Raw genomic sequence first — 21,350 nt, 5'->3', positions numbered from 1 at the left:
ATGCGTCTTCTCCGCGGGGTTACTTCGGGCAACGTAGTTCTGCCTCAGCCCCTCCGAGCGACGGGGAGGGAAAAGGAGGACTACCACTCCCAGAAAGCCCCGCGCGCGGGCCGTGCTTGGAAAGGCTACGCTGGCCTCTTTTTCTTCAGGACCAGAGAGTCAATGGGGAGTGGGAGGGTGGGAAAAAACATGGCTGTGCATAGCTTGAAGCGGCTGCGTGGGGGGAGGGGGGGGGAGAGAAGGAGGTGACGGGGGAAGAGACAACCGTGGCTGAGGAAAGACTACTGTAGCCCAGGCAGCGGAGTAGACCTGCTAAGGCCTTTTGCAGCTCCTTCCCACGGGAAGAGCGCCTTGCAAGACAAGAAAGGCGCGGGTGCAAGCAAGGAAAGGAGCGGGGAAGGGGCTGCAGACCCACCACCACCTTGGACGTTTTAAAAACCTTTGCGGGATGGCCAACTCTGTAAGGGGGGTGCATAAGCGCACCAACGTGCCTACCGTCCCTGTCCTAATGTTCCCCTTTATTCGTATCCATTTCATGTATTCAAATCATATTTATACTCATGTATGCTATCTAATACATGCTTGAGGAAATAAATAAATAAAAATAAACACACACCACACACGCGCATCCTTTGCACACCTTGTTTGTGAGGTGAAGAAGGACATGGCAGACGAGCGCGCCTACAGAGAGACATAGGTGTCCCACCCGCTTCTCGCTGCACAATGAGGGGGAAATCTTGCTGCGGAGGCTGGAGATTTGGCAAGGGAGAGGAAGCCCTCAGAAAAGAGGCACGTCCTCCATGGATTCTGAGGACCGGCAGGATCACCTTTTTCCCTGGCTGATTAGCGTTGCTCTTAATAAGAACGACAAGGGGCAGCCACAGTAGTGTTTTGCCCCATCTCTGAACTATCGTCGATTTACGGAAAACATGAAAATAAATCCGAGCATATTTCAAAACAAAAACACTCCCCAAGTACAGAATTTTTCTCCCAAGGTCATGGGAACTGCAATTTAGACCTACTATATTTAGTTTTTTGGAATGATCATTTTACCTTACGCTTCAAGAAGTCGCCTGTAGAAAATGTTAACGACTGCAGTTCTACTATGCTTTCTACAACATTTATCTTCTTTCCAAATATAAGTTAGATAAATACATAATATTTTGTGTTCTGTTTAAAATAAGATAAGAGTGGCACCTTGATTTTAAAACAAGACATCAGATTTCAGGCTGGTACTCTGCTTCATATTAAAACAGCGTTAACATAATGAAGTAATTGTTTCAAGTGTAACTCCACCCTAATAATATACTGTAGTGTGATAGAATTGATTTCAATAATGAACAATTACTATAATTGTTTCTATAATAATTAATTTATAATAATCATTTATAATAAAGCTTGTATCTTCTTTCTAGTGTATTCTGGCAGGTGTTTGTATCCCTTACACTTAATATTTACAATTAGTAATATTTTTTTAACAATTGAAAGAAATGTCCTTCTGGGTTCAGCTCCAAGTGGGGAAGAAGACACTGGAGACATGGAGGCTGCTTGGAAAGATAGTTTACTGTTGGACAGGGCCACATGGCTTGAGCCCTGAACAGAAAAGGTGATCACATGCTTCAATGTTGGTGGAGAAGAAGAGAAGGGCTGAGGAAGGGGCTTGCTAGGCTTTTATACCCTGTTCAGTCCCACTTCTCTGTTTCCTGTTCCTGTGTAAGAAATGTATTCTGACTGGTTGTCAGACTCCCATGGTGCCATGCAGGGGGCTACACTCTAGGCTGTGATGAGTTCTCAGTTGCCTTGTGGTCAGTTGAGTAATATCCCTTCCCTCTACAGCTGCAGTGAGGAGAAGTCTTTATTATGTAAAGTGGGCTAGCCTGGCCATCTTAATGGCCCATTAGCTGGGGATGGGCAGAAAGCTATAGGCAACTATTCTGTCTTTTGAAACATGTTTCTTTTCACATCCAGAGAAATATTCTGCCTTTTCAATATTTCCTAGGATATTTCATTTTCCTGGGAGAGGGCTGGATGATAACTTCCCACAGTTGGAAGTTAGCACTCCCCCCTCCCCTCGTAGAAAAAAATATCCTAGGAAATATTGAAAAGGCAGAATATTATATTTCCCTGGATCAGAAATGGAGAAACATGTTTTAGGCAGGAAACTGATTCACTCTATGAGGAGCCCCCACTTTCCTTAATGGGCCATTAAATAGCCCCTTAATGGGCCATTAAAATGCCCCAGCGAGTCTATTCTACATAACAATGAGTTTCCCCCACTTCAGCTCCAGGGGGATGGGATTAAGGCATGATAGTATTCGCCCTTTACCCATCTCACCACAGGGCACCTGGGAAAAAGCAATGCTCAACCAAACCTGGACTCAAGACAGCCGACAGACTTGCCCCTGCATGGCCCCATAGGAGTCTGACAACCAATCAGAATACATTTCTTACACAGGAACAGGAAACAGAGAAGTGGAGCCGAACAAAGTATAAAAAACCCAGCAAGCCCTTTCTTCGCTTCTTCACCCAACATTGAAGCATGTGATCCCCTTTTCTGTTCAGGGCTCAAGCCATGTGGTCCTGTCCACCATTAAACCATCTTTCCAAGCAGCCTTCGTGTCTCCAGTGTCTTTTTCCCCACTTGGAGCCGAACCCAGAAGGATATTTCTTCCAACAAAATAAAATAAATGGTATTCTGACTTGGCCAAATCTTCTGTACCAATCTGCTGACTGAATTTGTCTTTTAATTTCATGTGGGTTGACCTTGTAAAAATTAAAAGTATATTCAGACTGTGAAATCAGAACTTTTATCTGGTCTGTCACACCTGTCATCTTTTATCTTTTATTTGTTTTATTGTCATTTCTTTGATTGCTATGAGTTGCCCAGAAGTCACCATACTAGTTTAATACATTATTATGATGGTTGGTCACACAATCAGCCAGATGTTTAGACTGGATTTAACATTTTTATCCACCTATCCAGTCCTTCCAAAGGACCTGGAATAGGCAGATGTTGTTTGATGGTGTAGGACAGGGGTGTCAAACTCAAGGCTTGGAGGCCGGATCCAGCCCTCAGGGTGCTTAGATCTGGTCCACGGGGCCACTACCCTGGAAACAGTAAAGGACTGGCCTATGGTGCCTCTGCCAGTAAAAACGGAGCTTGGGAGGGCCGCACACGCCTCTCCCGAGCTCCTTTTTTACTGGCAGAGGATTGCAGGAGGCCATCGCAGCTGAAAATGGAGCTCGGGAACCTTTGCTTTCTTTTGTCAGAATTGTTTTATTTTTACTTGCAGGTTTTTGTATTTTGTTATCTTCTCCAGTTCTTTCTCTTCTATTCTGCTGTCTCCAGTGCAGCTTGTGTAACACTGGTGTTACACAGGTGGGACCTCCAGAACTGTATGTGCTGCTGTGTTCTGATCCAATTGTAGCTTCCAAATACTTTTCGAGGATAGCCCCATATAGAGCATGCTGCAATATAATCCAAGTGGGAGGTGACCAGGACGTGTGTGACTGAGCATATGGCCTCACAATCCAGAAAAGGGTGCAATTGGCGCACTATGTGAAGTTCTGCAAAGACTCTCCTAGCCACAATAGCCAAATTAGTTTCAGAAATAAGAATGGCAAGCAAGAAAAGGATTTTGCATAGAAATTGTTTTTGGACCTATACCAACAGCCGTATCTATTTTGAGCATCCTACCATGATTATAGTCATGGTCATGGACCCTTACGATTTGTAGTATATTATTTTTTAGGAAATAACATTTTGATCCTTTTTTCTCTTGCTAATTTGGTGCTATGGGGCAATACAGATCTCATAATTAATTTAAAAAAAACTGTACACACTATTAACACCATCTATTGATATACCAGTTTAGACCATACAGACTCAACCACACTTTTTGACATTCACTCTCTCCATACATCCCTGGATACAGCTCAATTCCCTTTTAGCAAAGCTGCTATATCTACTGCTTTCCTGTGTCCTGAGAGTCAGAGCTGATCCAGTGCAGGAAAAATGAATTTTTATTTTGATCTGCATCTTGGCTTGTCCTGGAGAAAACCCCAGCACTTCAAATATATTCAGCTACCTGCACCCTGTTTATTAACTCCAGTCAATGAATTAAACTCTATGGACATCTTTTTTTGTAATGGAATTACTTGGCTTGCTGCAAAGGTTGGAATCTATTGACATGTCATTGTGAGCTTAGCAAACTGTTGACAGCGAGGCCTGGTAATCTGTTGTCCTCCTGTGGTTTTGGATTTAGAGTCTTTCCTGATACATTTTTTTTTCAAAAAGAGCCAAACAACACGTTATGATTAGCTTCATTGTAAATCAGTGTTTCCTTTCGCCATTTTAAGATGTTGGAGTTCAAATCCACACATCTTAAAATGGCGAAGGTTGGGAAACCCTGATTTACAATGTAGCTAATCATAACATGTTGTTTGGCTCTTTTTGAAACAAGAACTGGTTGGTTCAAAGCTCTTGTTTAGCCAAAACACCTTTCGAAATTCTTGACTTTCTGTGACAGAAATGTATATACAGTATATAAATACACAAAGAGAGAGAGGGAGGCAGGGAGGGAGGGAGAGGGAGAGAGAGAGAGAGAGAGAGGGAGAGAGGGAGAGAGAGAGAGACCATTAATGATTTCAAAATGGTCTTCATTATAGTCCATTACAGGTGTGGGGATTGGAGGGACACCAATTGAACTGTCATGATTATAAAGACCATTTGGGAACTTCTGTCAGAAATGCAGCATCCCTGCTTTGCTTAGCACAGGGTGTTCAACCTTGGCAACTGTTTAAGACTTGTGGACTTCTTCAACATCCAGAATTCAATAGCCGGCATGCCTGGCTGGGAAATTTTGGTAGTTAAAATCCATAGGTCTTAAAAGTTGCCAAAAATGGACACCCTAAGCTTAGACTGAGAAAACCTTGCAGAGAATAATGAAGATTGTCTGCTGTTTTGTGTGACATGTGTATCACTGGTAGTCTGCAATGTTCACTCACTCAGCAACCATTTCAAGTTACGATGGTATTGAAAAAATGGACTTGTAACCAGTCCTTGAACTTTTGACCATTGCAGAGACCCCCCTGGGTGAGACCAGGCTTAATAGCAGTGCCTGTGAGAGGGATCTTGGAGTCTTAGTGGAGAACCAGCTAAATATGATCCAGCAGTATTCAGCAGTAGCCAAAAAGGCCAATGCAATCCTAAATTGCATTAACAGAGGGATACAATCAAGATCAAGTGAGGTACTAATACCACTCTATAAAGCCATAGTAAGACCACACCTAGAATACTGCATCCAATTTTGGTCACCACACTTATAAAAAAGATGTTGAGACTCTAGAAAAAGTGCAGAGAAGAGCAAACAAGATGATTAGGAGACTGGAGACTAAAACATATGAAGAACGGTTGCAGGAACTGGGCATGGCTAGTCTAGTGAAGAGAAGGACCAGGGGAGACATGATAGCAGTGTTCCAATATTTGAGGGGCTGCCACAGAGAGGAAGGGGTCAAGCTATTTTCCAAGGCCAGACAAGGAATAACCAATGTAAACTGATCAAGGAGACATTCAACCTAGAAATAAGGAGAAATTTTCTGACAGTGAGAGCAATCAACCTTCGGAAGTTGTGGGAGCTTCATCACTGGAGGCTTTCAAGAAGAGACTGGATTGCCATCTGTCAGAAATTGTAGGAAGTTATCACCAAGCCCTCTCCCAGAAAAATGAAATATTCTAGGAAATATTGAAAAGGCAGAATATTATATTTCCCTGGATATGAAAAGGAAGAAACATGTTTTAAATTGAGAATAGCTCCCTGTAGCTTCCTGCCCCCACCCCCTTTGTCAATGGGCCATTAGGAAGGCCAAGCCAATCCTTTACATAATAGTTCTCCCCTTCAGCTCCAGGGGGATGGGATTAAGGCATGATAGTATTGGCCCTTTACCCAACTCACCACAGGGCATCTGAGAACTCAACCAAACCTGGACTCAAAACGCAGCCTAGAGTTGCCCCTGCATGGCCCCATGGGAGTCTGACAACCAACAGAATACAAGCTCAAGACCAAAGGCCAGAGAGGGCATAAAACCAGGGACTCAGCATCTCAGTCCTTCCTTCTCTTCTTCTCCACCAACATTGAAGCATGTGATCACCTTTTCTGTTCAGGACTCAAGCCATGTGGTCCTGTCCACCAATAAACCATCTTTCCAAGCAGCCTCCATGTCTCTTCAGTGTCTTTTCCCCCACTTGGAACCAAACCCAGGAGGATATTTCTTTCATCAAAATGGTGTAGGGTCTCCTGCTTTGGTTGTGGGTTGGACTAGATGACCTACAAGGTCCCTTCCAACTCTTGTTAATGATACAAATTCAAACCAATCCTCCTTCCAGATGCCCCCATAGCTGCCTTTCATTGTCTTTCCCTGCTTCTCCTCTGCTGGGCTTGCCATACCAGCCACACATATGGGGAAACCCCATGGCTCTGGGGCTTCTTGCTGCACTACAGCCCTGGGATTGCCTGCTTCCCTGCAAGCTCTCCCTCACCAGCAGCAGCCATCCCCAGCCCTGCCACACCTTGCTCTCCAATGTACACTTCCCCAGCCTCCCTCAGGCCTGTTGCATTCACACCATGCCTTGCCAGTCTCTTGCGTATGCTCTCTCTCTCCTGCCAGCAGCCACTAGCCTTCTAGCCTCCTTGCAAGCCACCTTGGAACTTCCTGCCAGCTTCCGCTGACTTTGCTTGCTAGAAGCCGGTTACAAGTTGTGATGAAGTCCTCATCGTTAGCAACGGAGCCGCAGTGATTGCGGTCGTAAAATGATGCGGTGACATGTTGCGCTTTATAACTTTCTCCTTTAGCGAAGGACATTCCAGTCCCAATTATGGTCACTGCCTGTACCTGTTCAATTTGTATTTCCTTTTATGGTGTTGGAAGTTATCATCCAGCCCTCTCCCAGAAAAATGAAATATCCTAGGAAATATCGAAAAGGCAGAATATTTCTCTGGATGTAAAAAGAAACATGTTTTAAAAGACAGAATAGTTGCCTATAGCTTTCTGCCCATCCCCCGCTAATGGGCCATTAAGATGGCCAAGCTAGCCCACTTTACATAATAAAGACTTCTCCTCACTGCAGCTGTAGGGGGAAGGGATATTACTCAACTGACCACAAGGCATCTGAGAACTCATCACAGCCTAGAGAGTAGCCCCCTGCATGGCACCATGGGAGTCTGACAACCAGTCAGAATACATTTCTTACACAGGAACAGGAAACAGAGAGGTGGCACTGAACAGGGTATAAAAGCCTAGCAAGCCCCTTCCTCAGCCCTTCTCTTCTTCTCCATCAACATTGAAGTATGTGATCACCTTTTCTGTTCAGGGCTCAAGCCATGTGGCTCTGTCCAACAATAAACCATCTTTCCAAGCAGCCTCCATGTCTCCAGTGTCTTCTTCCCCACTTGGAGCTGAACCCAAAAGGACATTTCTTTCAACAATGGACCACATCATTTTGCTTTAAAGCAATAAAGCAGAATTAGAAATAAGATCAATGGGCTGCCTTCATATAACTTGCTCAACTCCCTTTTCTGGGTAACACACAATATGTTTAGTTGTAACAGAATAGGGCTGGGTTGACAGGAAGTTTAAACAAATACAGCTTTAGCAAACTGCACAGTGTTCCCTAATCACTGCAGAGGTCTGCTAATCCATAATAACAATAGATACACTGTTAAGCCGTTACCTATTTTCTCAACAAACATGTAGTTTCTGATTGACACCTTGTTTTCTTCCTAGTATTCCTTCCAATAATATTGATAAAGGAGGTGGTTGGACAGCTAAAGCAGGGGACAGCAGCACCTACCTGATTTTGAAAAAAAAAACTAAGCAGGAGCTATATATATATAAACAGCTTTAGTGTATCTGTGTTCCAGCATAACTCTGGAACGCCTCGAGCAATTTCAACCAAACTTGATACATAGATGACTTACCCTCTGGAAACAAATACTGTGGGGGTAAGACACCCCTAACACCCCTTAGGGTGTGTGTTCTGCTAAGTTACAGCCTGTTGTGTCTTACAATGGCTTCTACCATACTGCCATAAAATGGCTTCTATTGTGCAGTGCAGTGGAGTCACCATAGTATGTTACTTCACAGTACTCCACAAGGGGGATCCCTCTGGTAAGGGGGAAAATCCAACATTAGAAATTAAGGTGGTATCACTTTTCTTGATGCTTCTGGGAGCACAGGGAAAACATTTGGAACTAACTTAATTGTTGCCGAAATCAGGGCTTTTCCTGTCTAATACAGGATTAGGATAAAAAAATACCCGGGCAACACGGGTTATTGTTGGATATATTTAATACTTGGAGGAAGCTTACTAAAAAAAAACACCCTAAGGCTTTTGGCCTAGACTGGAAAGTAAAAAACACAACTTGATGACAATGGCAATCTGTTCTGATCTATTGCCAAGAATATGTAAATGTCCCAGAAGACAAATTCAGTAGTGTATGTTTATGTCTGTCTGTTGCCTCTAGGCAAGGTGGGAGCCGTGCAAGTTTAATAAATAAATAAATAAAATAAAACCATCTTGTTGTTTAACCAAACTGAGAGCCAAAATTTTGTTGCTATAATGTTAACTACACAGAATTCTGTAAGTAGATTCAGATCTTCCAGAATCATTTGATATTATTTGATATTGATAATGTTGGTATTGATAGTTAGGGATGGGACAAAGGCCCAGAGAGACAGGACAAGAGATTGAGATAAAGAAGAACAAAGAGAAGGAAAAGAGAGGGTGTTGGTCATATATAGCCCAGATAAGTGTTTGTAAATCTTGGCAACTTTCAGATGCGTGGACTTTAACTCCCAGAATTCTGGGAGTTGAAGTCCACGCATCTTAAAGTTGTCAAAGTTAACAAACTGGGTTTAAGTAAGGGGCAGACAGCCCTCTTGCCTACATAGCTGACCCCCAGTACAGTTTCCCAAATTAGTATTGTTTTTCATGAGTGTAAAAACAAAGAGAGGTATTATGCCTCCAATATGCTGGATGCACTTATTATTTTTTAAAATCCTTCAGCATCCATAAAATAACCTACATTTTCAACCCTTCCTCACTAGTGGTTTTGTTGCCTTTGGAGATGCCTTTTCCCTGAATAAGGTTCACTGTCTTTATCCAGGATAAAGGTAAGGTAAAGGTTCCCCTTGCACATATGTGCTAGTCGTTCCCGACTCTAGGGGGCGGTGCTCATCTCCATTTCAAAGCCGAAGAACCAGTGCTGTCCGAAGACGTCTCCGTGGTCATGTGGCTGGCATGACTAAATGCCAAAGGCGCACAGAACGCTGTTACCTTCCCACCAAAAGTAGTTCCTATTTTTCTACTTGCATTTTTACATGCTTTCGAACTACAAGGTTGCGGAAGCTGGGACAAGTAACAGGAGCTCGCTGCATTACGTGGCGCTAGAGATTCGAACTGCCAAACTGCCGATCTTTCTGATCAACAAGCTCAGAGTCTCAGCCACTGAGCCACCATGTTCCTAACCCATTTATATTTTGATCTTAAACTCTTGACTCTTATGTGTCTTGAAATATGCAACCGTGATGAGGAATAACTTTAAAAACATTTTTTTTTTCAGAGCAAGGCAACACTTCCTTTCTTTTTTTATTCAAAAAGGCCCTGGTGGCAGGAATATAGTGTAAAAATCATTGGAAAAACTAAAAGGCATTGTTACATATTGGAATATACACTTTGTACAAAATAATTACACATCACGAGCAGTTCTTTCTTTTTGCTTGAGGTTCATCTGCAGAAGGTGAGGTCTCAATAATTCATAGGTCCTGGGATCTGAACATTGAGACCCCCATAGTCCAACATGTACATCGGCCATTGCTGCAAGGACAAAAGAAGAAGAAAAAGGCATTACAAACGGTCTATCTGGAGGAATACATTTAAATAATCCAACACGGGACAACGTCTGCCTTGAGTGAAGACGGTGCACATGGCTACATCTAAGGAAGCCTTGGTTGTTATGAGTCACTTAGAGTTTGGCTGAAAAACCATTCCAGATTTTTAAAAATCATGTTATTAAATAAACCTGGGATTGTTTAAAATAACTCCCTTCCCAAAATTAATCAGTTGAACTGCCTTATTCTGTCCTGTTTATTTAATCCATATGGCCACCTATCTTGCAGATGTGGCTCTGTCTAACAACATGTAAAAAAAACACAACCCCCCCCCCCCCAATATCAATAACACATGAAAAACTTACTATCATTACTGGTAAAAAAAACTTAATCAACACTCCCAATAATATAACATCTTATTGAGTTGTGGTGGCGCAATGGTTAGAATGTAGTATTGCAGGCTAATTCATTCCTCACTGCCAGAAGTTCGATCCTGACCAGCTCAAGGTTGACTCAGCCTTCCATCCTTCAGAGGTTGGTAAAATGAGGACCCAGATTGTTGGGGGAGATACGTTGACTCTGTAAACTGCTTAGAGAGGGCTGTAAAGCACTATAAAGTGGTATATAGAGACCCGCGGTGGTTAGAGTGCAGTACTGCAGGCTACTTCTGCTGATCACCGGCTGCCCACAGTTTGGCAGATCAAATCTCACCAGGCTCACGATTGACTCCGCCTTCCATCCTTCTGAGGTCGGTAAAATGAGGACCTGGATTGTTGGGGGCAATATGCTGACTCTGTAAACCTCTTACAGAGGGCTATAAAGCGGTATATAAGTCTAAGTGCTATTGTTATTGTTCTCATAAGCCATTTAACCTCTAACACCTCTGCTCTCCAGGTCTTCGGTGCTTCCCAAATCTAATCCTGGCAGGATGGTGTTCCAGAGGGCAAGTGCTGAGACAGAATCAGGTCCCAGGAGGCCTAACCGAGTGGCCCCAAAGCGTGTCCATTTTGTCTTATATTCAGAATGATACACACCACCTACTTCCTGGGAAGCTGTCAGGTGAAGAGATGCAGGTTCCTTGCGCTCATTTTAAGGGGTTTTACATGGCTTCCACTAGCTCTCTAGGAGGGTGTGAAGGAATGTTGTTCAGATTCCCGGGAAGGAGGGGCTGAATTCCAGAGAGACAACACAGTTTAGATAGTTTGTATGAGAGAAAGAGAGTGAAGACAGCTCCTCCCTAAAAGCTCCCAGAGCTATTGTGTGTATTATATGTTTCATGGTGCAAGTAGCCTGATTTAGTTTAATAATATTTCTGTCTATCGGTGAGGCACAATAAAGAAAATTGCTTAGAAGAATTTCAATGCACCTTTCTTGGTTTTTGGAGCCTGTCGGAAGGGATGGTTTCTCTAATTGTAGTGGGGCTGTTGATCGATGTCCAGCCCTACTACACTGAATGGATGGTGTGTAATTTTAATCAATTGTATTTTTTATTTTTTAAATTTTTAAATGCTCTTTATCTGTCTGTGAGCCGCCCAGAGTCCCAAGGGAGTGGGCGGCATACAAATTTTATTAAATTGAAATTAATTTTTATATTGTTTTTTTATAACCTTGGGTGGTGTTTTTACTTACCTTGGTCACCAGGGGGAAATATATAACTTGTTCTATTTGGAACTCATCAAATATAAGTAGGCATTTATCCTACCGTAGGTCATGTACATCTGTACACTATATCCACCTCACCAGTTTCAGATTTGTTCTAAATCCAGCTGTGGATTTGCTTTCTGCTCTAAATGCTGGAATTCTACTTTTCATACATTTCTTAATGTACAGGATATGTGTGCTTAAAGTTTGGATGCTGAGCTGCTTCGCAGAATTGTCCACAAAGAGGTAGTCAAAAAAGTCAAGATGGCAACTGTACACAGGTAGTCCTCGACTTACAACAGTTCATTTAGTGACCGTTCAAAGTTACAACAGCATTGAAAAAGTGACTTATGACCATTTTTCACACTTATGACCGTTGCTGCATCCCTAGAGTCGCGTGATCAAATTTCAGATGCTTGTATTTATGACTGTTGCAGGGTCTCGGGGGTCATGTGGTCCCCTTTTGCGACCTTCTGGCAAGCAAAGTCAATGGGGAAGCCAGATTCACTTAACAACCAGGTTACTAACACAACAACTTCGCTTAACAAATGTGGCATGAAAACTCGTAAAATGGGGCAAAACTCACTTAACAATGGAGAATCTCCATAGACACTCACTTAACAAATTTCTCACTTAGCAACATAAATGCTGGGCTCAGTTGTGGTTGTACGTTGAGGACTACCTGTATTAAAAAAATTGGGCAGGGCCTTGGCTGCAGTCAGGGCTTCCATCTTGCCTTTTTTATTACCTTCCCCACAAACATCTCTGTCCTCTTCCCTTGTAAGCAAAATAGGAATATAAAGTTATTTTCCTCTCTCCTCTAGTGTGATGTGGCATTCTTCTCCTTCTCTGCCATGGCTCCATTTCTTTGCGCCTCTCACTAGAGGGATCCTTATCCCCACCTTTTTAATACCACTTTTAATGCCTTGGTAAGGCCACACTTGGAATACTGCATTCAGTTTTGGTCACCACGATGTAGAAAAGATGTTGAGACTCTAGAAAGAGTGCAGAGAAGAGCAACAAAGATGATTAGGGGACTGGAGACTAAAACATATGAAGAACGGTTGCAGGAACTGGGTATGTCTAGTTTAATGAAAAGAAGGACTAGGGGAGACATGATAGCACTGTTCTGGTATCTCAGGGGTTGCCACAAAGAAGAGGGAGTGAGATTTGAACTGTCAAACTGCAGCTAGCAGTCATCTGAAGTAGCCTGCAGTACTACACTCTAACCACTGCATCACCTTGGCTCATAATAGGAGTGTTCCAATAGCTAAGAGGTTTCCACAAAGAAGACTGGGTCAATTATTCTCCAAAGCACCTGAGGGCAGGACAAGAAGCAATGGGTGGAAACTAATCAAGGAGAGAAGCAACTTAGAACTGAGGAGAAATTTCCTGACAGTTAGAACAATTAATCAGTGGAACAGCTTGCCTCCAGAGGTTGTGAATGCCCCAACACGGGAAGTCTTTAAGAAGATGTTGGATAGCCATTTGTCTGGAACGGTATAGGGTTTCCTGCCTAGGCAGGGGGTTGGACTAGAAGACCTCCAAGGTCCCTTCCAACTCTGCCATTGTATTGTATTGTACTTGCTGGACAACAGTGCTGCCTTTGCCTGACAGCCAGAAGAAGCAACAAGCAGGGAGATTAAAACAAGGATTGCTGCGATGAGAGGCAGCAGAAGCTACTATAGGAATGATGTTCGTCCATCATTTTCAAAGAGGACCTTGACATCTGTCAGTTTGTGGGCTGTCCACGACGTGTCCGCAGGTGGCTGGTAAGACCTATACGGGCACGAAATGTTCTGCTATATGTCGGGCAGACATATGTGGGCACCATTGTTGTAGTATTTGCAGCTGTGGCTTTGCGGAGTGCTCGCTTCTCTTGTGCTGTGGTTGTTCTTCTGTCCTCAGCTGTCCGGCAGCCTTGGTGGATCAGCGTGCGCCATGTTGATCGATCTTGTGCCAGGGTTTCCCAGGAGGTGGTGTTGATATCCAGGGACTTGAAGGAGGCTTTCAATGTGTCTTCGCTTCCTTTGTCCTCCCCGTGTGATCACTTTCCTTGAGACAGCTCACCAAAGAGGAGCTGTTTGGGGATGCAATGGTCTGCCCATCCTTCCAACATGGCCTGCCCAGCGTGTCTGGGCTTTCATCAGCAGGGTGTGAACCGATGGCAGGCCTGCTCCGGAGAGGACTTCTGTGCCTAGAATATACTTTCTGCAAGGTCAACCTCCCTACTGGAGCCATACACCCAGAAAGAAAACGCTGGCTGGCAGGAACAGCTCTGCCTTCTCTGGTAGCCAAAGGAGGTACAATCACAGAGGCCCTCTCCTTGGATCGCCCAGGATATGCCTTTCAAATTAGCACTTGGATTGAAGAGCCGAGGTGGCACAGTGGTTAGGATGCAGTACTGCAGGCCACTTCAGCTGACTGTTGTCTGCAGTTCAGCGGTTCTAATCTCACCGGCTCAAGGTTGACTCAGCCTTCCATCCTTCCGAGGTGGGTGAAATGAGGACCCAGACTGTGGGGGGCGATATGCTGACTCTGTAAACCGCTTAGAGAGGGCTGAAAGCCCTATGAAGCGGTATATAAGTCTAACTGCTATTGCTAAGTCCACATCCACACCAACATCTGCTTACAGGATATCTGAATATTGGATAAGAAGGAGAGGGAGCTCAGTGCTCCCATTTTAGTTGCGCAACTAGCTCCCCCCCTGTGATAGCAAACAGCTGGGAAGACAGGAGGAGGGAACTTAACCTCAATTCACCCTTTAGGTTTTGTTCCTCTCAATAACAAAATCAGCTCAGCTCAGAAGAAATTCGTCTCTAGCCAGTGATCTCCACTGCGATGGAGGACATCTTTCCACCAGCAGTGTCCAAGTAAGAAGCAGTAGTCAGTCTGGTGGGCTTTTCTGTGTGAAATAGGGGTGGGTGTTCTCCTGCCTCTCTTTGCAGGAGCTTTTCTTCTGGTCCTTATAATATTTTAAATGTTTACTACTGTGTACTTAAGACGTAGCACTGCGGGATATAAGTGTCAGGCCTGGAAGCCATCTTTTGCATGGGGCCTTCAGGCCTGCCACATATATTGCTGTGGGAAACCGGGAGGGGGGGATTATATGGAGTGGGGTAGATATAGTCAAAATAACATTCCTTTCTCAGAGAGCCAAGGTCATCCTGCCCTGCACCTGGAATGGCGTGACTGGGAGGCATCTCCAGTTGGGACAGTGCTTGATTGGGCCAGGTGATGGACGTGTGGGTGCTAAGCAGGGGCTCGGACTTCAATTTGGGTGGGGAAAATCTGGAAGCTTTCAGATTCGGGTTTTCCCAGATGTGCCAATATGGCATCTCTAATAAAATGGAACTTTGAGGAAACACAAGCCTTGGAGTCTTCTTTCGTTAGGGGTGTTACTTGGAGCCCTGACAATAAGTCCTTTTCATCAGATAAAGAATCCTGTTTGCCAGGAAGTTTTTATTTTATTTATTTATTTATTTATTTATTTATTTATTAGACTTATATACCGCTTCATAGGGCTATCAGCCCTCTCTAAGTGGTTTACAGATTTTTTTTAGCAAATTGAGTCAGCAACTTGCCCCCACAGTCTGGGTCCTCATTTCACCCACCTCGGAAGGATGGAAGGCTGAGTCGACCTTGAGCCGGTGAGATTTGAACTGCTGAACTGCAGATCACAGTCAGCTGAAGTGGCCTGCAGTACTGCACCCTAACCACTGTGCCACCTCGGCTTAGTGAAACCTCACCTTAGTTTCTCAGGAAAATATTTGCCCTTAACTTCTTACTGAGGTCAGGTATGGTATTCACTTACCTTCGCTACCGGTTTCCAAACGGGAGCACACATGCTCACTGCGTTTGCATGCACCACCTCTGCGCATGCACAGAGCATCAAAAAAACGGGACGTAATGACACCTGGATGGATGGGCGGAGCTTCCCGCTGCTGCCGCTACCGAATAGAACCGGCTGAATACTATCACTGAGGTGCTAGTTTTCTTCATGCGGAAGGTAGTAGTGTCTCATCAGAGAAATCTCTCACAAACGAAGGCAAATATATGTGTCCCAGGATAAAACTGCCGGACCCAATCTGGATCAGTCACTGGGACCAGAGGTTTAATCTTCTGAGCTTTTGGACTCATGCTGGAGCCCATCCTCAGGGAACTTCTCTCTCACCAGAAGGGGCTCAAGCGTAGCCCAAAAACTGGGAAGACTAAACCTCTGGTCCCTGGTGACTGACCCAAATGGGATCCTGAAGATGAATCCCCGCTTGCAATCTGAAATCATATAGTTTAGACCAGGGGTGTCAAACTCAAGGCATGCGTGTTGGATCTGGCCCGTGGGTTACTTAGATTTGGCCCATGGGACCACCCTGGAACAGTGAAGGACCAGCCCATGGTGTCTCTGCCAGCACGGCCCTCCCGAGCTCCATTTTCGCTGGCAGAGGGTTGCAGGAGGGTGCCACAGCCGAAAATGGAGCTTGGGAGCCTGTTTTTACTGGCAGAGCGCTCAGGCCACAACAGGCGCCCCCGATACGAGTGATGTCGAATTGGCCACGCCCCTTCCCGCCCACCCATCAAACACAACCTTGACGCGGCCCTCAGAGAAATCGAATTTGACACCCCTGGTTGAGACAATATACAATAATTCCGGCACAGACTGATGATGCCTTCCTCCCCCAAAATCAAGCGGCCATAATTATATTTACCACGAGTGAGATCTGATTGGTTGATGAGGTGGACTCTAGATTTGATGAGGAGGAGGACGAGGAGGAGGACGAGGAGGAAGAGACAGAATTCCCTTCTGAGATCCTCTTCCGCTTCCGTTTAGTGACGATGCTGTTGTTTTCTAGTGGCATTCAAAGGAGAACAAGAGTTTTAACTAGGATGATTCTTCTTCTTCGTCTCTAACGTCTTCTCCATCGATGTAAGCCTCCAGAACATTAGCTATGGAGAAGTGGCGTGCTAAAGCAGAAGTTAAGAATCCCTCTCCTCTACTTCAAACCATAGAGGCTCCCCTAAGGAGCTACTGTACCTTCTGCAGGGGTGGGATTCAGCTGGTTCGGACCGTTTCGGGCAAACCGGATACTAATTTAGCATCTGGTTCACCGAACCAGTAGTTGGAAGGACTGGCTGGCCTCGCCCATCCCACTCTGCCCCTCCCAGGAATCTCTACAAGTTCATCAGAGCAGATAAGTGCAGGGCCTGCATAGAGGCTCTAGGAGGGCGGAAAAAGGGCATTACAGAAGTCCAGAAACGGCCATGTTTTCGGCCTCCGGAGGGTCTCCGAAGCCCAGGGGAGACTGAGGCTGTTTTCGCCATTCTGGCAGCTCGAGGAAAGCCTCCAGAGGCTGGGGAGGGTGAAAAATGGGCCTCCTGGAAGTTCCAGAAATGGGCTGTTTCCGGCCTCCGGAGCCCAGGGGAGGCCGTTTTCGCCCTCCTGGATGCTCAAGGAAAGCCTCCGAAGCCTGGGGAGGGCAATTCCCCCTCGCCATGATGCAGAAGGCCAAGTAGACCATGCCCCCCATGGCCACACCCAGCCAGCAACCGGGCAGAGAATCAGTTGCTAAAAATTTTCAATCCCACCTGACTGGGATTTTGGCCTCTACCCCATAATGGCTGCATATGTCTCAGACATCCCAGCCCCATATGCCAGCTGTCCCCAGGATGGTGCTGAGCATCGCCCACTCCGGCTACATCCACTGTGGGCTCATGGGAGTTGTAGTCCAATGCTTCTGAAAGCAAGAGGATAGGGAAAGCTGCCAAGTAGGTGCTCTCAGAGGACAGTCTTCCTGAAGCAGGGAGTTGTGGCTGCCTGGTCTGTTTCTTTCTGGATTATCGTATTTCTATGAGCTCAACACAGTTGCCTCAATTACAGATTGTGCAAATCTGGAAAGTGGATTTGGCCAATAACCAAGTTAAGCAGCTTGGTTGAACTGAATTGTCAACGACCTGCTACTTTCTCTCCGGCTGAGTTCATGTAACCCACTCAACTTGGTTACTGGCTTAATCTGCTTTTGAGCAATACATTGGACCACGAATTACTTGAATAGGTTGGGCTTCTGCAAAAACCTAACCCGCTCCAAAAAGAAAACTAACCAAAGTTGAAGCTGACTAAGCTTAGCAAATTCTGCAAACGCAGCCGCTGTCTAATTCAATCTTTCTGCAAAGACCCACAAAAGGAAGGACTTGTTTCTCTTGGATACAAGCCTGTAATCTAATCAGAATTATTCCCAAGCAGATGGTGTACGTTGGAGTAGCATTTTGTCCTGATTTCCAGAAAACAGTCCTCTGTGTAAAGGGCTGTCAAAGTCAAGCCAGTTATAAAGATACAATTTAAGTTTAAAGCAGAAGAAACAGGAATAAAGCAGACAGTGCAGAGAAGGTTTTTTTTTTTAATTAAGTCAATTATTTCCTGCTAGACATGTCCGTATGCAAACCAGGGTCTACTTTTGTTCAATTTTGTCTAGACCTGTGATGGCGAACCTATGGCGCGTGTGCCACAGGTGGCATGTAGAGCCCTCTCTGCGGGCACGCCAGCTGTGGCCTCAGCCCAGCTCCACTGTGCATGCGTGCGCGTCTCCCGCCAGCCAGCTAGTCTTTAAGTCTCTGTTGCGTATGCGTGAGGAGGAAGGTGCATGCAAAGGATGCGTGTACGCATGCACAGGGGACATTTGCATTTCATTTTGGGGTCTCACGAAGCGCCCCTGCGCCCCATTTTGGCTTCCAGGTTGGTGCAGGAGGCCTTCCAGGCAAAAATGGGTGTGAGGGTGCCGCGTGTGGCCCCCCAGCCCCATTTTGGGCCTCGAAGGCATGCGGGGATGCATATACACATGCACAGGGGGGCGCTTCCATTTAATTTTGAGGTCTTGTACAGTGCCCCCGCGCCCCATTTTGGCTTCCAGGTTGGTACAGGAGGACTTCCAGGCCCAAAGATGCATGGGGGCACCATGCAAGGGCCCCTGTGCCCCATTTTGGGCCTCAAAATGGGCGAAATGGGACAGAAATGGGCCAAAAACGGGCGAGGGGGGTGAGGCGCATGTGTAGGGTGGTGGGGGAGCATGGGGGGTTGTGTGCACATGCGTGGGTGCACACGGGGGTTGCATGCACATTGTATTATGAGTGAGGGCGTATGCATGTGTGCTCTTGCACACACATGCGCACACTTTCGGCACGAGACGACCAAAAGGCTGGCCATCACTGGTCTAGACCAAAATGGACTTCAACTCTGTAAATCCTTACATTTTCCAAGCCTCCCCATTAAGGCAAAAGTAGCTTTAGGAATGGGAGAAATTAGGAGCAAAAAGGCAGCTCAAGGGGGAAAAGTTATAAATCCATTCTTGTCTTAACTCCCCCCATATTTCCTTCCAAATTAAGTACCCAACTTACGAACAATAATTCAAATCCAAAATATTTCCACTCCTAAGGGTTGTCTGCCTTAGACATTAACCAGACGTTAATGCAGAACAACTGTATACCATTCCACGAGTATCACAAAAAAAGGTTATAAATACAATATATGGCTGTTAAAAATGGATTAAATCCATTGGATTTAAAATGGAGTTCATACGATCAGAACACTAAGATCATTCAAGATGTGGCTTATCTTTCCATCCCCCCCCCCCCCCCTGGCCGGGTTCCTTTTTCTTAAAAAAATCAAGAGACAGTGGGCATCATGTCATCGTATTATGGGTGCTTTATGGACATGCAAGCCTTACATCAGTGGCCCTCATTTTAAGCAGATATTGCTCATTTAGAGATGCTGCCGAAATGAAATTAGTTATTTTTACTTCCCTTCCCGAGTGTCCAGGGTACTTGAGCTGCTTCCTTCTACGAATAACCCCCGGATCTTTCAATAGCTCATTGAAAGCTTCTTGAAATGTGGATCCATCTTGGGTAATTTAAAAAGAATCACAAGGCTCCTTTTGCATGGCTATGAAGAGAGACAAATCCTCTTCCAAAACAAGTACTTAAAAAAAAAAATCCTATGTACTTATTTTTCACCTTACCTGGTGGTTTGGCCTCAGGACCTACATCTGCAAACGGCCTGCATGGGGAATGAAAGATACAAATGAGTACTCCACAAGGGGGCTCCCTCTGGTAAGGGGGAGAAATCCAATATTAGAAATTACGTTTGGTCTAAACATTTCCCCCCTATAAATAAATACCCAGGCAATGCCAGGTTATCAATTAGTCTACTATAAAAATACCCCCAATGATTCTAAAAGGTCATGCATTTGAAATTAAGCTAGGTTAACAAAATACAATTTGGTATCCCAAACAAATAAATCATACTACAGCTTAACACCTTAATATGTTAAGATAATGTCGAGTTTTCTACATGTTAAGTCAAATCTAGTACACTGTGCAAATCTAACCGTGAAATACCCAGTTAAGAGCAGACTGACAGTAGAATCAATGACCTGCGCAGGAGATCGGTTTGAGTACTGACTGGACAAAGATATGTGTCTCACCTTGCTTGTTTTCTTGAAGAGGTTTCATTACCCAAACTAGGACAGTTTGGGTAATGAAGCCTCTGCAAGAAAACAAGCAAGCTTAGAGAGCACCAAGGACCCCTCATGTCAAGCTTGAGCTACAAATATTCTTCTTTAAAGATATGCCATGGACTTTTTATATTGGGTTGTTGCATTAAGCAGAAGATTGGTCTGGGAGAATGATTCCTTCTAACTCTAGGATTCTATGTGTGAGACAGTATTTGGGTAACTTGGCAACTGCTGGTACAAAGGCAGATTTAAATATTAAACTTCTCATTTTTGCTAATGTAACCTTTGGAAAATATGTTCACACAGTAATCTCACGACTCTCTTTGGGGGGATTCCAGAAACTGCTCTCTTGATTTTTGGGGGGGATAGGACACGTTGATCCAATGAATTGTGTAGTTACATTTGAATGCCAGCAGAGGGCACTGTGAGCTTACCGATGGATTAAAACAGCCTAGCAATAATTGCAATAAGTAAATATATAAAATGAAAAGGAAGGTTGGGGAATGGAATCCTACTGGAGCTGGCTAGTAATGGCCATCTGGATCCGGTCGCGTGCTTTCAGAATCTTCTCTAGCCGATGGATGTCGTAAGTATTGGGATTCCGAAACGGGATATCATCTGGCAAACCGCTCACTTCGATGGCATCAGGTGTGTCCCTGATCAGTTTGTAGGGCACCAGAACTGGTCGGTTCAGGCCTAAAGCTTCCCCTGAAACAAAAACAAAGAATTCCACTATCACATCACAAAGCAGAGGAAACCAACCTTCCTTCTCAATCTTATTTGTAAACGTCTATGCAGGGGTTGGCAACCTTAAACACTCAAAGAGCCACAAAGATCCTAACCGGAAGCCCCCCATTTAATTCTGGAGTCAACCGGAAGTCCAGTTCTCCCACCATAGAGTCTCTCCCCCTAGGGCAGCATCCTTTTTCCTCTGCTGACCAGAAGTCTGGTTCCCCCCACCATAGAGTCTCCTCCTAGCATGGCATCCTTTTTCCTCTGCCTGTCCTAACCGAAAGCCCTATCAATTGTGGAGCTGACCGGGGACGGGGAGCCGCAGCAGAGGGATGAAAGAGCCACATGTGGCTCCAGAGCCACGGGTTGCTGACCTTGGTCTGGGGAGATTTTCAGTCATCCAGCTCATGGTTGCCGCTCCCCCCACCCCCAGTGAAGAAGATACTTTATGTTTGCCGCTTTTTGAAGAGGCAACTGGACTATCTGGCTTTTTTCTTTTCCTTTGAAGAAAGGAAATCTAAGAAGCTTCAGTTGCCTCTTGAAAAAGCACCTTTGAGACAATCTTATTCACAGTTTCCAAAATTTAAA

General features: G+C 44.9%; 1 protein-coding gene across 1 annotated transcript in view; it reads right to left on the bottom strand.

The window, feature by feature from the left end:
* Positions 1 to 9,628: 9,628 nt before the first annotated feature.
* Positions 9,629 to 21,350, bottom strand: part of GTF2IRD1 (GTF2I repeat domain containing 1) — a 172,823-nt gene continuing 161,101 nt past the window's right edge. The window contains 4 exon segments of the mRNA XM_032216806.1: positions 9,629 to 9,874; positions 16,236 to 16,375; positions 19,536 to 19,573; positions 20,546 to 20,738. Coding sequence (XP_032072697.1) covers positions 9,806 to 9,874; positions 16,236 to 16,375; positions 19,536 to 19,573; positions 20,546 to 20,738 — 440 coding nt within the window. The 3' untranslated portion in view covers positions 9,629 to 9,805.

This window comes from Thamnophis elegans, chromosome 4, assembly GCF_009769535.1.
Source record: "Thamnophis elegans isolate rThaEle1 chromosome 4, rThaEle1.pri, whole genome shotgun sequence".
Lineage (NCBI taxonomy): Eukaryota > Metazoa > Chordata > Lepidosauria > Squamata > Colubridae > Thamnophis > Thamnophis elegans.
Note: the sequence above shows the minus strand (reverse complement) of the source record. Positions and strands in the feature narration are given on the sequence as shown.